General features: G+C 38.9%; 1 protein-coding gene across 8 annotated transcripts in view; it reads left to right on the top strand.

Moving 5' to 3' along the window:
* The window catches only part of zc3h18 (zinc finger CCCH-type containing 18), a 68,631-nt gene extending 62,872 nt beyond the window's left edge, over positions 1-5,759 (top strand). For 7 of the 8 annotated variants that reach the window (XM_037106165.1, XM_037106164.1, XM_037106169.1 and 4 more), the window contains one exon: positions 4,493-5,759. In XM_037106165.1, coding sequence (XP_036962060.1) covers positions 4,493-4,727 — 235 coding nt within the window. In that variant the 3' untranslated portion in view covers positions 4,728-5,759. The remainder of the gene's footprint in view (positions 1-4,492) is intronic. The other variant, XR_005076362.1, reaches the window with a different exon arrangement.
* The last annotated feature ends 7,185 nt before the right edge of the window (positions 5,760-12,944 follow it).

Genomic DNA, 12,944 nt, shown 5'->3' with positions numbered 1-12,944 from the left:
CTTTAGGACTGTGATATACATTCTTAAACACTTAAATATTCAGCAACAAAGTTTACAGGGGCAGTCAGCTTTAAGAGTGGGTTTTCAGAGGATGAAGTTTGCTTGTTCCTAAAATGAGGAACGAGCCACTGAAGAGGAAGCACACAGATATTACACTGTCTCTACACGTGTAATAACATTCACTGGATCTCACAAAAATTTGAATTTGAAATGGGTTCTTTGTAGTTGGACTGAGTTAAAGTAAATTTTTTTATCAGATTCCAGGACGATGGACAAAATAATGTAAATATTAGAAACTTCAAATTTTGAGTGATAACAGGTTCCATGATAGTTGGCAGCTTGTTTCATATTTGCCAATTATATCCTTGTTACATCACCAGATTACTGGATCAATAATCTCTAATTATTAGGGCCCGAGCACCTGCCGAAGAATTTCATAATACTGTTCGGGGCATGTCCAAAAAATTGGGTCAAAGGGCCCTCTGCAGATTTGCACCTATCACACAACAAAGAGATCGAAGGAAAAAATGTGTGCAGTTTTGTTTTTATATATATATATATATATATATATATATATATTTTTATTTTCCCATCAACATAGCAAGTTTTTTCTTACTTGAATTGAGGGTCTAGGTAGGCCAAACAAAAGCTTATACATGTCTCTTTCCTCGTGAAAGTAATCATATTTAGGCACACACTAAATAATTCCTGATCTGTAAATATAAAAAAAATGTTCTATGGGAAGACAGACTTTATTTTAATTGAGTGAATGAGGAAAACTGCTTGTCAATATACAAATCTCTCAAATACACTATCCCTTTCAGCCTCCAACTACTAAAGGACACATCTGTACAAGATGTGGGGGAATGCATGATTGCAGCACATTAGGGTGCTGCCATGTCCTCAAGCAGTTAAAAATGATCAAATTGTCCACGTTAATACATGTTTGTACGGCAACTGGACCCCAAAAAAAGAAGTGCTATCAGAGAGTTATTTTTAAACATCACCCTTTTCAGTGGCAACCCAGGAAGTATTCTCAGACGTCACTTCTGTTCAATAACCTTCCTGCTAGTAGACAGATTGTTTTTTTTATATATATATATATTTTTTTTTTGGCCTTTTCTGCCTTTATTGACAGTACAGCTGAAGAGTGTGACAGGAAACAGGGTAAGAGAGGGGGAGTGACACGCAGCAAAGGGACCCGGGCCGGGAGTCAAACCCCTGTCCGCTGCAGAGCCTCAGCATATGGGTCGCACGCGCTACCAACTGAGCTAATCGGCGCCCAAGTAGACGGATTGCTTGCTTTCGCTCCACAGCATTAATGCAAGAAGCGTGGCAATCCAAGTCCACCCATCTCTCTGGGCTTATGTAAATGAATTTTCAATATTCTGTGAGCTTTATAGTCCCAAATGAAAGGAGTAACTATTGAATCTAATTACTTTACTAAAAAATGACTTAATCAAAAAATAGGTACATTTTGAAAGAGATATAAAAGAAAGGGGAGACCATTTTAATCGCTTTTCCACTCAAGTTCAGCTTAAAAATGTATTTAGGCTTTTTTGGCAAGACTACTCCAAGATACTCCGATCTGTCTGTGATTTTTCAAGGGAGATTATACAGAAAGTTGCTGCTGAAATCAGCACCCAAAAACAAATTCACTGCTCTGCCAATTAATTGTGCATCCTGAAACCACACAAAAGACCTAACAAGATTTAGTAAAATGGGGACAGAGTGCTCAGGCCATGATTAAAAGAGAACAACATCAACAGCAAACAGAGAGATGATCCACGTCACCTAATCAGATGGGCTCAATAGAAGGATGATTCCTAATACTGATAGCAAGTAGCTTAATAGCAATGGCAAAAAGTAACAGGCTGAGGGGACAACCTTGATTAGTCCCGCGATGTAATGAGAATGGCTTAGATTTGTCTTGGTTCGTCAGAATGGAGGAAGAAGGGTGAGTATACACCATTGTGATCTATGCAACAAATTGGTGGCCAAACCCAAATTACTCCAGTATCTTGACCATTTTGGCCCACTCCAGCTAATCAGATGTTTATCAGAAAGATCAGGCAGTAAGTTAGATCTCTTAATCGTCAAAGTTTGGCCCATAAACATCAATTAATATAACTTGAAATGAATAAATATAGCCAGTAACCAAAATGTACCTGCCCTCTACCAATGATCTCGTAATTAAATTAGTTTGAAATACATACATGATTTTTACCTCCACCAAGGAGGTTATGTTTTCACTGTGTCCATTTATTGGTTGGTTTGTTGATTTGTCAGCAGCATAACACAAAAACCACTGATCAGGTTTGGATATGTCTGGGTCTCAGCCCAGAATAAACCCCATTAACTTTTGATGTGGATCCTAAAATCTGGATTGAGCAGATTTGTGTATTTCATTTTCAAGTTTAGGGCTGATCTTATTGTATTGCTTGTTATTGCTAATACTGCATTTCCACCAAAATGATCACATCTACACAGGTTTTTCAAATGCCTAAAAATCACTTATTGACCCCATTCCCACTTCCCATAGGAGAGGCAACTTGTCTTTGCAGTATTGCGTTGTATATTACTGACATCACATTTCACGTCATGAATGTGCTAGACACAATTGTAAAAGAGAAAACAAGCATTGTGAAAGGTGCGTCTGTAAAACAGTGGATAAATGTTTTGAGCATCACAATTCCCGCAAAATGACTAATTTCACTATCATGGAACAGCTGCGCAATTAAATCATTTTATCGTCACTCAAGTTCAGCTCACTCATATCCCAAATTCCTTCCTTATTTACACGCGACCAACATGTGTTGGTAATGCATCATAATTTTGCGCAGCATTTAGCATGTTCACCTTGGTGTTGAATTTAGATCAAAGCCAAGCCCAGCCAAGGTAATAACAATTGACCCAAGTGTAAATGCTGAGTTTGCACATTGCCATTGCACATAAAAGCCCAATCTTAGCGAGTTAAAGTGATTTTGTGATTGTGATTTTTGACCAGTGGAAAAGGGGTATAAGACTGCTATTTGGCATCTTGTGAAGATAATATATCAAGACATCATTGAGAGATCTTTGTCAGATTTACCACAAACCTACACTTGGACTCGAGGGTGAACTGATTAGATTTTGGTGGTCACTGCAAGCTTACTTATTTTGAGAAAAAAAAGGGCTCTGTAACTTCCCAAAATAGAGGGTTATAGTTGGACCAATTATTTGCAAAGTTTTTCTGTTAAGTTCTAGTAACTTCTAGGTAGCTTCAAATTAGTGATTAATAATAAATGGAGTTGTACCAATAAATCATTAATTAAGACTTAAGTTATGTTTCAGTCGGCTGCCTAATCAAAAGCACTTAACTATGTAAACAAGATGTCACTGTAGCATCACAAGCGGCAACATAACTGTCAAACTAAATATTAAAATTAACTGCCAAGCCTTTGTGTATGTATGACTTAATTTTAATTTATAAGCCATTCACAGAAATATGTTTCAGTTACTAGTATTCTTACAGTTCAGAATGAATGTAAAATATCTGATTGATATTTTTTAAACAACAGTCATGTAGTGATGTTCTGTATTTGAGGTTTGTCAACTTGTGAAATTCTAAATCTTTCCATTTTCAAGTATCAGGTCAGATGTGTCATCTACATTTCATATTACGTTTATTACTCTTTTTTTTCTTTTTCTTTTTTTTTTTTTTGATTACTCAAGCTTAGTTTTGTCCGTTAAACCAGCTTGTCAGTGAATCATGCAATACTACTACCAGCAATTACGGAGTGTACAGCTTTCTATCTTTACATAAGAACAAGTGAAACCTGTTTTACTTTAGTGAGCCTTGAATCTCTGTGTAGCAATAATTACGTTACAACTGGGATCTGAACTGAAGATGCCAGTAGTTAGTCAAACAAGTGAGAGTAAGGGGCGCTCCAGTAGCTCATTTGGTCAGTTTGTTCTTGCTGCAGCATCCCCCCTCTCTCATCCCAGTTCCAATCATCTCTAAGCTGTCCTATCTAAATAAAGCCATAGAACGTTCGAAAAAACACTTGCAGATAAAACAAGTGAAAATATTGCTGATAATTAGCTCTGTATTAATCCAGTTTTTCTGCTCCAGTGAGTACTAGGGGTAGCAGGGTGGTTTTTCTGGGACTGAGTCAAATTAAACTACAGAGTGTGTGGAATATGCAACAGTTTGGCTCATTAACAAAATCCTGAGGATCTATCAGGTTTTGATACACACAATACTATACAATATAATTATATAATATATAATAATATTTTTGAGAAAGAAAATACAGAATAGCTCCAGACTTATCATTGGTGTGAGACAATGAGATAATGGCTCTCTCACTGTTGTATCCTCATTCGATGATAATAAATGCTTAATGCTTTTGTTGAGTTTAAAATTGTGCAATTTCTGTCTTGAGTCACAATACTGGTCTGTATGAACACGAGTCAAAATATAACCCCAACTCTTCTTTTTCTTCCTCAGAAAACGCCCTCTGTCACCACCCACCAAATCATCTGGAAAGGGTGTGGTGGCACCACTGGGCAAGCCGGCCTTCCTGGGCTCAGCTTCGGCCGCAGGCTCTGGCTCCAGCTCAGGCTCGGGCTCAGGCTCCAACAAACCCAGCAACACACTGTCCCGCCGTGAGGAGCTGCTGAAACAGCTGAAAGCTGTGGAGGACGCTATCGCCCGGAAACGAGCAAAGATCCCAGCCAAATAAAAGGAAGCCAGCCCTTGGCCAGTTCGCCAGTCTGCCTGCTCGTGTGGTCTTGTGAGCCAGAGTGAGGGTTATGGGAGCATTCCCCTCTGACGTATTAAAATGTTGTATGGTTTGTGTATAAAGGCTGTTGTGTAAGTGAACGGGAAGTGGCCACTACGAAACCCATCTTCTGCTTGTTTACCCTCAGAAGAGGTTTAGCTCTGCTCCATTCTCCAGTGTTGTTCACTCTCATTTGCCCAACTTTAGCTCCCCTTAAGTCTTTGAATGTCTCAGCTGCATTTTTACCTCATCAAAAAGAATCAGGAGGAAACATTTGGGCATTTGGTGAGGGAGGGGTGTCTCAGGAATGGAGTGTACTTTGTGTAGACCTTACAGTCCAGAAACAGAAGGGTGGTAAGGTGAACTTGATCACTTGCTTCTGCTTTCTGTTCCTTCAGTGAAAAGGAAGCATCTTCCTTATGTTGTATTCCTTTAATGATTAACAGATTTAAACACATTGAATCTACTACTTATGTCTATCTTTCTGTGCCCCCTTTTATTGTCTTGTTCTCTCATATGTTTTCTTTAGTTTCCTCTGTGTGGAGTGACACAACTGTTGACTCAGCTCTACAGGGTTCTGACATCCAACAAGCTTCTTTATATAAATCTTCAAGTTCTTGAGCATCCGTAATCTGCCGCTGTTGGTGATCATGAGCCCATACTTTGGTCACAACTGGCCCATCTTCAACCAATGACTGAACTATGTTCTGTGTTTTATGGCAGTGTTCACTGTCACACCTTGTACAATAATAGCAAGTCATCAAAATCTTTCAAGTGTATGATGATAGACAGCAGTGATGTGAAGTATTGCTCTTTTTTTATGTGCACCATTTTGTTTTCTTCTTAACTCTTCCCAAGTGATAAACTGATGTTTTATTTGTGTCACATTTTTAGTTGGAGGAGTATGAGAGTTGGAATGGGGACATTTATAGACAAGATATGTTTTGCTTTTGTGACAAAAGCCTTCTAAATAAACTATTTTGATAAAAAGAAGTTCAGTTGCCTAGATTTTTTTGTTGTGGAAAACAAAGGGAGAGTTTGAATGCAGGTGTAGTCACACATGTTTATGATAACATCTAAACACAGCGTTGCTCCGCATGAAATATCTGGAATACACTGACCAGTCACAGCATAAATACCACAGATCACAAACCATCAAGCATCTATGGGATTTGCTAACATGTCTGATCCTTCTAGGGTCACCAGATAAATCTGAATCTAAGATTATTTAATAGGGTAGGAGAGAAGAAAAACTTTTTTCTGCAACACTAAGGACGCCTTCCTTTGGAGGTGTTCCTGGCATGCCCCACCATGAGGAGACCCCAAGGAAGACCCAGGACACACTGGAGTGTCACTCAGCTGGCCTGGGAACACCTTGGGATCCTCCTGGAGGAGCTGGAGGAGGTGTCCAGGGAGAGGGAAGTCTCGGTGTCATTGCTCAGACAGCTGCCCCCACAACCCAGCCCCAGATAAGTGTAAGAAAATGGATGGATGGATGGACTAATTTGTAATAATTGGTTTGACTTTTCTCTGAGCACCAACCAGAACACTATTTCACTCTCATGCTTAAGAATGTTTTTGATACAAAATCTTAATCTGAAAATTAGAGCAACTAAATCTACTACTTAATACACCAGTGGAGAAAAGAAGTTGACTGAAATGTAATGGTGTGAACTATAAAGTAGATTACAAATGGTAGAGAAAGAAGTTCCTTGACAATTCTACTAAGAGGCAGCAGACAACTTCCAAGCAGTGGTGTTGGTGGCTCTATGAAGCTGCCGTGTACAACTGTTGTGTACAGCACAGCTGTTGTTTACAGCGCATTGTCCTTGCTCTGACACCTCTCTACATATTTGTATAGCTACTGCATGTGTGTGTATTACAGGCCTGTGTGTCTGGAAAAAATAAAAACAGTGAAACATTGTATTTCACCAAGGGGATTGATAAAGTATAAATTAAGTGAATGATGAAACAATGTAATAACAAGGTATAATATAATACCCCGAAAGGCTCCATACAGAAAACATGTCAAATCGTTTTCATCCTGGAGTGCAGTATACTTTTATGCATCTAATCCATGAATCCAAAAAGCTTCCAGTTGGTTGACTTTCCACAGCTTGTAAGTAAGCTTGGACCTAAGACTGTATATTGTCCAAATCTGATCAGTATGACATTAAGAGCTGCTGGCATTTGACTCACAGTTCTGACAGCTCCGGAAGACACAGATCCTAAATGTGGTTTAAAAACTGATGTGTACAAGCTGCGTTTGAACTTCAGCATTGCAATTTGTGGTGTATACTGAACTGCTGCTATTTCAGTGAAGACAGTGACTGTAGTTTCTCTATTAGTCACAATGCATGCTGTCTCAAAGAGCAGTTACTAAAAGTCCCAACTTCTCTCTCTGAAAATACACTTTGAATTTTCACACAACAAAATAGTCCATGTCATTAAATCTGAAGTTTGTTTTTGAGATGTATTGTTTCATTACACAGATGCTCTTTATGATTACTTTATTGACAGTTAGTTGTGTTGGTTTAAAGCTTGTTGTTCCACCTCAGCTGCACCCAGGCATCCACTCCTATGCACCTCTATATTCTTGGATTTTACAGCTAAAGGTGGAGAGTGAGTAGACACTCTGGATTGGACAATCCAGATGTCTCAGCATCCCCACCAGCAATGTTTTTCCCCTGTCTGGATCTAACAGTATTCCAAATTCAAGAAGCTACTCAGGTTGTTTTGTCTCACCTTGGTTCTAGCAAAGGGGCACAGTGTGATTGGGAGGTACTATTGCTGTACCTGTCTGGGCTGTCATTCTCGCCATTTTACGTCATTTTCGCTCAAAATCAAATCAGTTTTTTTTTTTTTTTTTGTGATGCTACTAAAAAATGTATTCATTGTTTTAGAACGATTAGAATTAGAAGCAAAAACACACATTTCGTCATCCAATGAGGAGAGATGGTTGAAGAACTTTTTCTTGATTAAGAGAACCAAAATATACCATATATTTTTCTGATAATAAAAATGTGAAAAAATGACTGAATAACTTGGACAGCTTTTTTAAAAATGTGTTTAATAATGGAAATGACATTTGTTCTTGAAAACTTCATCATCATTGAGCTGTGTCTTCATCATGTGATAATTCTCCAGATGTATTTAATGAAAAAGGAATTTTCTGCTGACAGAGCGACTTATACATTAATTCAAGTTTTTCTCTCAGAAATATCCATGACACAAATTGAAAGGCCTTGCTGAGTTGGTAGGAATGACCTAATACCTTATGTTGACATGTTCCTTAAATGTTGCTCTTTAGGTCTGATAAACTAAGACATATTTGCATTACATTCATTCATAAAGTCACATTTTAGAGTGTGGTCATCTAGCAACAAATCTTTATTTGCTTATTTTTTTTAAACAGTAGGCTAAATTCCTACGTCCTACACTATAGTCACATAACTTGAATGTACTGTCCAGCAAACTTAGTTTGTGCTCTTTTACTTAATTCTGACAAGTAATGTATCACTGGCTCAGCTGCCATCAGCTGCCACCTACAGTACCCCTGCATAAAGACACTCATGTTTATGCCTTCACATGTTTTACACTGTTGAAGGGACTGGCCAGTGGAAAGTTAACTGTGAATGCACCTGAAACGTGCTGATAAGAGGACATTCCCCTCTTTTGATAGATGGATTTTTATACTGAGTGTCCCTCTGCCCATGCTTGCACGTTCACACACACGCACATTGCCACACACTGTGACACAGAGTTGGTGGTTTTGTTGTAGTACAGGTTGGTGACGGACTAAACTTCAAAATTGAGTTACACACATTTTTCATGTCCGCATTAATAAGGATTAATGAATTACCAAGCTGCACCACCAAATTATACTTCATATGAACAATAGTAATTGTAATTGTAAATACCCACAAGAAATGTAGCCCCCACCTCTAAGTAACAGTAAATGTACAAACACATTTTCAAATTAGGTTCATCATTAACTTTATTAGTTATATAAATCTGCAGCCCTTTTGGAATATCTGAGTTTGGGCTCCTGTTAGCTTTAATTCCCATTACCCTCAGGTGTAATGTTTTTTGTTTTTTTGTTTTTTTATTATTATTATTTTTTTTTTTTTTAAAAAACATAGGGGGCCTGTTGCCCCTATGGCCCTCCACATCTAGAGTACGAGGAAAAGCATGATACAGTGGCCTGTAGGGAGATTTCCAGCGGGGAAAACCCACTGCAGCACCATATAGGTTGCCCTGCATGATACAGGTACGTCACTATAAATGGGTTTGTGCTCCGCTCGTTTGTGCATAAGAGAAGATGCCTGAGACAATGAATCAGTTGCAGAACAAGGCATGCATTTAAGCTCTCTTTCTCTTTATGTTAAATCTGACCACACTCAGTTCAGAATTGAGTCCTGTTGAAAATATATGGAAAGGTTACTTTGTCTTGCATAGTCTGAATGTCGTTGTGTGCACTTAAAAGTGCCTTCTATCCTTCAGCACGTGCCACACATTACATATCTTCTCATGTTTAAGTGTCAAAGGGTTCGTGTTTGGCCATCACAAGCAAAGGGGGAAGTAGTGTGACAATGTTATACAGCTAAAGTCCACAGGGGGAAGTTGAGCTGGTTGGAAGTTTGACCCAAATGTCTGGCTTTTACACAGGAAGCACTGTGGGCTTCCTGTTTCACACCCGCAAAAATGTTGTTTTTCAAACATGGCTATAATCCCAATCTCCCAGTACAATAAAAACATTTTTAAAAAATAAGTGACAAAGCCATTAATCATCTGAAGCTGTCTGACGGAGCTATAAATAAAATGGGAGGTGTTAATATTGTGAAAACAATCCTGTACAGATATATTCAAATAATCTGTCAATCTAAAGCCTGGTAGTAAAGCAACGAGGGTTTCTACTCTAGACCCTTTTAGTTATTTTAGACTTGGTCAAACCATTAAAGGATGATTAATATTGAGATTATTAAGAATGTCATAGCAAGGAACATGGAGGCAGCTGATGTTAACTCTGCTCTGGGTTAGCAGCACAGTATCATCAAGAACTATATTCATGGACAATTCCACAGCTAAAAATTCAATCACAATGGCAGCGTTCAGTACCAGAGCAGGAAGTATTGTGGCCTTAATGTAGCGAGGTTACATTAAAATATTTGTAAGGTTGGAGAGTTGGATGGCTGTGTAGTAAAGGTGACTCTCATGCTGGAGACTGGAGTTGGTGTGCTGTCACAGATCTGAGATCCGCGATCACCTCATTTTGTTTTAGTTGTCCTGACCACACCGTGCCATATTTGATTACCCCTGGTGAATTTAAGTGGCTGGTATTTATGAGTGAGTAGTGGACTGTTGACTGTCTGTGGTGGGGTATACTCCCCTAGTACAGAGCAAGGTGTAGTGTTGGTTAATGCAGCCTTGAATCAACAAATATCCCTAATCAGGGCCAAACTATAAGAAAATCCTAATTTTAATGCATATTCCCAGCTGAATTATATAGTAAATACAATTATATAGTTTGTACTATAGTCGGCTATCTTTGTTTGAAGCGGCTGTCCGTGTGAGAAATCCCTGTTTGCCTCTTACCAGAGTGGGATCTGTGTTTATGTCTGGTGTCATAAGTGGTGAGTAGGGTTCTCCTTTTTAAGGTTCACCTGCACAATAACCACTGCTGTTTTTACTATGTTTGCCTGTTTATTTTTGTGTTTTGCCCACATTTTTTCCCTTTAGTTTTGTGTAATTTGTTAAAACCAAACCACAGGGTTACTCTACTTTTATTTTGTTACCTTGTTTATTTACTTGTTTTCTAATCTTTCTGGTTTTTTTTTTTTGGTTTTTTTCTAAGCATATGGTCGGGAGGCTGGGCACTTGTATTGAGGTCCCTTCAATTGTTGCATGTGTGTTAACACACAGGTACACACTATTGATTGCACCATTTTGCTGTGCTGCCCTGAAGGTGAGTGCTGGTAGCGGCCCTGGACACTTCCTTTGTGTAGTCTGCTTCTCCACATATGGCCTTTCACAGTCGTGGTTCCACTGAATTTTAATATAATCATACTGATTATTTTGAATGTTTCATATTAAGGCCTTTTTAAAAGTTAATTGTAATAAAGTAACTATAGTCACCTAATTGAGTTTTTAATTTGCTCATTAACCCCTTATTTTTTCAGCAGTTCCAGCCCCTGTCTGTTTACGTTGATTATTTTTGATATATTGATTGAAATAAAAACCTTTATTTCACATTATAACTCTCATCTCTGCCTATTTAGTAACGAGCCTGGGTGTCCTCTTCTGTTTCCCAACCAATATCAGAGGTTCAAGTATTTCTTGGGATTGCAAGTCCCCATGTGGATTTGTTTCGCTTCCCCCCTGAATTTTTCCCCCTGAGTGCTCCTTGCCACAATCTTGCATTGCCAGCAGGATGCTGTAGAGCATAGATGTGTAGTTCATTTTTGTTTTACAGCCCAGTTGGTTCTTCACTATTTTGTTAAGTAATTGGCATGTTTGCGCAAAACAGCAGTAGTTCCTGGACAGACCCCTGAGCTTCAAGTCAGTGCTTAATTAACTAAATTAAGGTCCAGGCATGTATACGTGCTTGCCAGCTACTGTCAGTTGAAAAGTCACTTTTCATTTATGATCATTTGGAGGGTGAGGCCTAAGTACGTATCTCTCCAAAGAGGAACGGGAGGACCCAGATACATTTCTAGACATTTTGCAAGAAACAATTTGGATGACAAAGTCATGTGTCTTTGCAGGAAGAATCTTTTAGAGAAAGCAACAAGAGGGGGGGAAATGTTGCAGGAAGTTTCTTATTCATTAATGTTTAATGGATACAGTTATCAAAAAGGCCCCTCATGTTCTACCAAATAAGGACGTGCTACTAAAAGATCAATTTGTTGAATATGTGTCTGATTGTTCCCTATGCAGAGAATTTGTATGGGTTCACCCTGACAACCCCAGCTGTAGGAGGATTGGTGTACAAAATTGCTCCTGTGAACAACCCTCATCAGGTAAAACACGATTGTCCTCAAAGGAATGATTTTTCTCCTTCAGAGGTAAGTGGACAGCACCTGAGAAGTTGCCCCCCCTGAGGGCTTAAGTTCTGTTCTGGTCCCTACCAACTCCCAAGCAAAAAATACCTGGTTCTTGGCTGCTAAATGCTCCACTGTGTTCACCAGCTAGTCACTAACTTTGTCTGTGATTTGGTGCTGGGCAGCTGGTATTCAACAGATTAACTGCGCCATATTTATCAAAACTCTAAAACTGGGTGCTCTACGACCAAAACAATGAGCTGTAAGATGATAAAAAGCTCTGGGGAATTAACTGGAACTGCAGAGTTGGGTGATAATTCTCTGTGGCTTCATCACTACTAGCAAAAGCTTTCATATTACATTGTCAGTTTTTTCATTAAAAATAGATCAGCTTTAATTCCTATTTCAGTTGCCTATACACTGACTGTTTCTGATTCCCACACCTGCCGATACGGTACTGAGAATGCACTCAGCCTGAATGACTGGAAAGAAAAACTTATGTTGAATTGGTGTGTGTGTGTGTGTGTGTGTGTGTGTGTGTGTGTGTGTGTGTGTGTGTGTGTGTGTGTGTGTGTGCGTAGACAATGAAGACTCTCTTAAGCCTCGGCACCATTTAACTGGAGCCACAAAGGTTTGCTAACAATAGCTGCCACCTCATCTCTCTGACAGGACTCTTGGCATTGTTATGGGCCAGCAACGCAAACCTCTTGTGGAAATTCTCCTGGCAAAAACTCCAAGGATGATCAATATTAACAAATCCTGCTATCTGGAGATCTCAGCCCCGGATATTTATAATCATGTATTCAGACATGTTGTGTTACCTCTTAAGAAGCAACACAGTCTGACTGACCCCCACCAACCTGGAAGATCTCAATCTTAAAAGAACCATTGTATCAGCTTTCAATACAACGTCGTAAGTCCAAACCAGACTGGGGTAAAATTTTTCAGATGCACCTTCAAACAATCACCCAGTAGTCGTAGATAAAATAATCCAGTGGAATTTATTGCAATCCCAAACTAATTCCATAAATCAGGATGCACAATTCCAAAACAATCAACCAATTGACTGTGTCAGTGTAAAAGAGCCTCCATGTTCTGTTTGGTCTTTACTCTGATGTATTTTGATCCTTCCTTTAAG

This window comes from Acanthopagrus latus, chromosome 8 (genome assembly GCF_904848185.1).
Source record: "Acanthopagrus latus isolate v.2019 chromosome 8, fAcaLat1.1, whole genome shotgun sequence".
Classification (NCBI taxonomy): domain Eukaryota; kingdom Metazoa; phylum Chordata; class Actinopteri; order Spariformes; family Sparidae; genus Acanthopagrus; species Acanthopagrus latus.
This window is presented reverse-complemented; position numbering and strand designations above follow the sequence as displayed.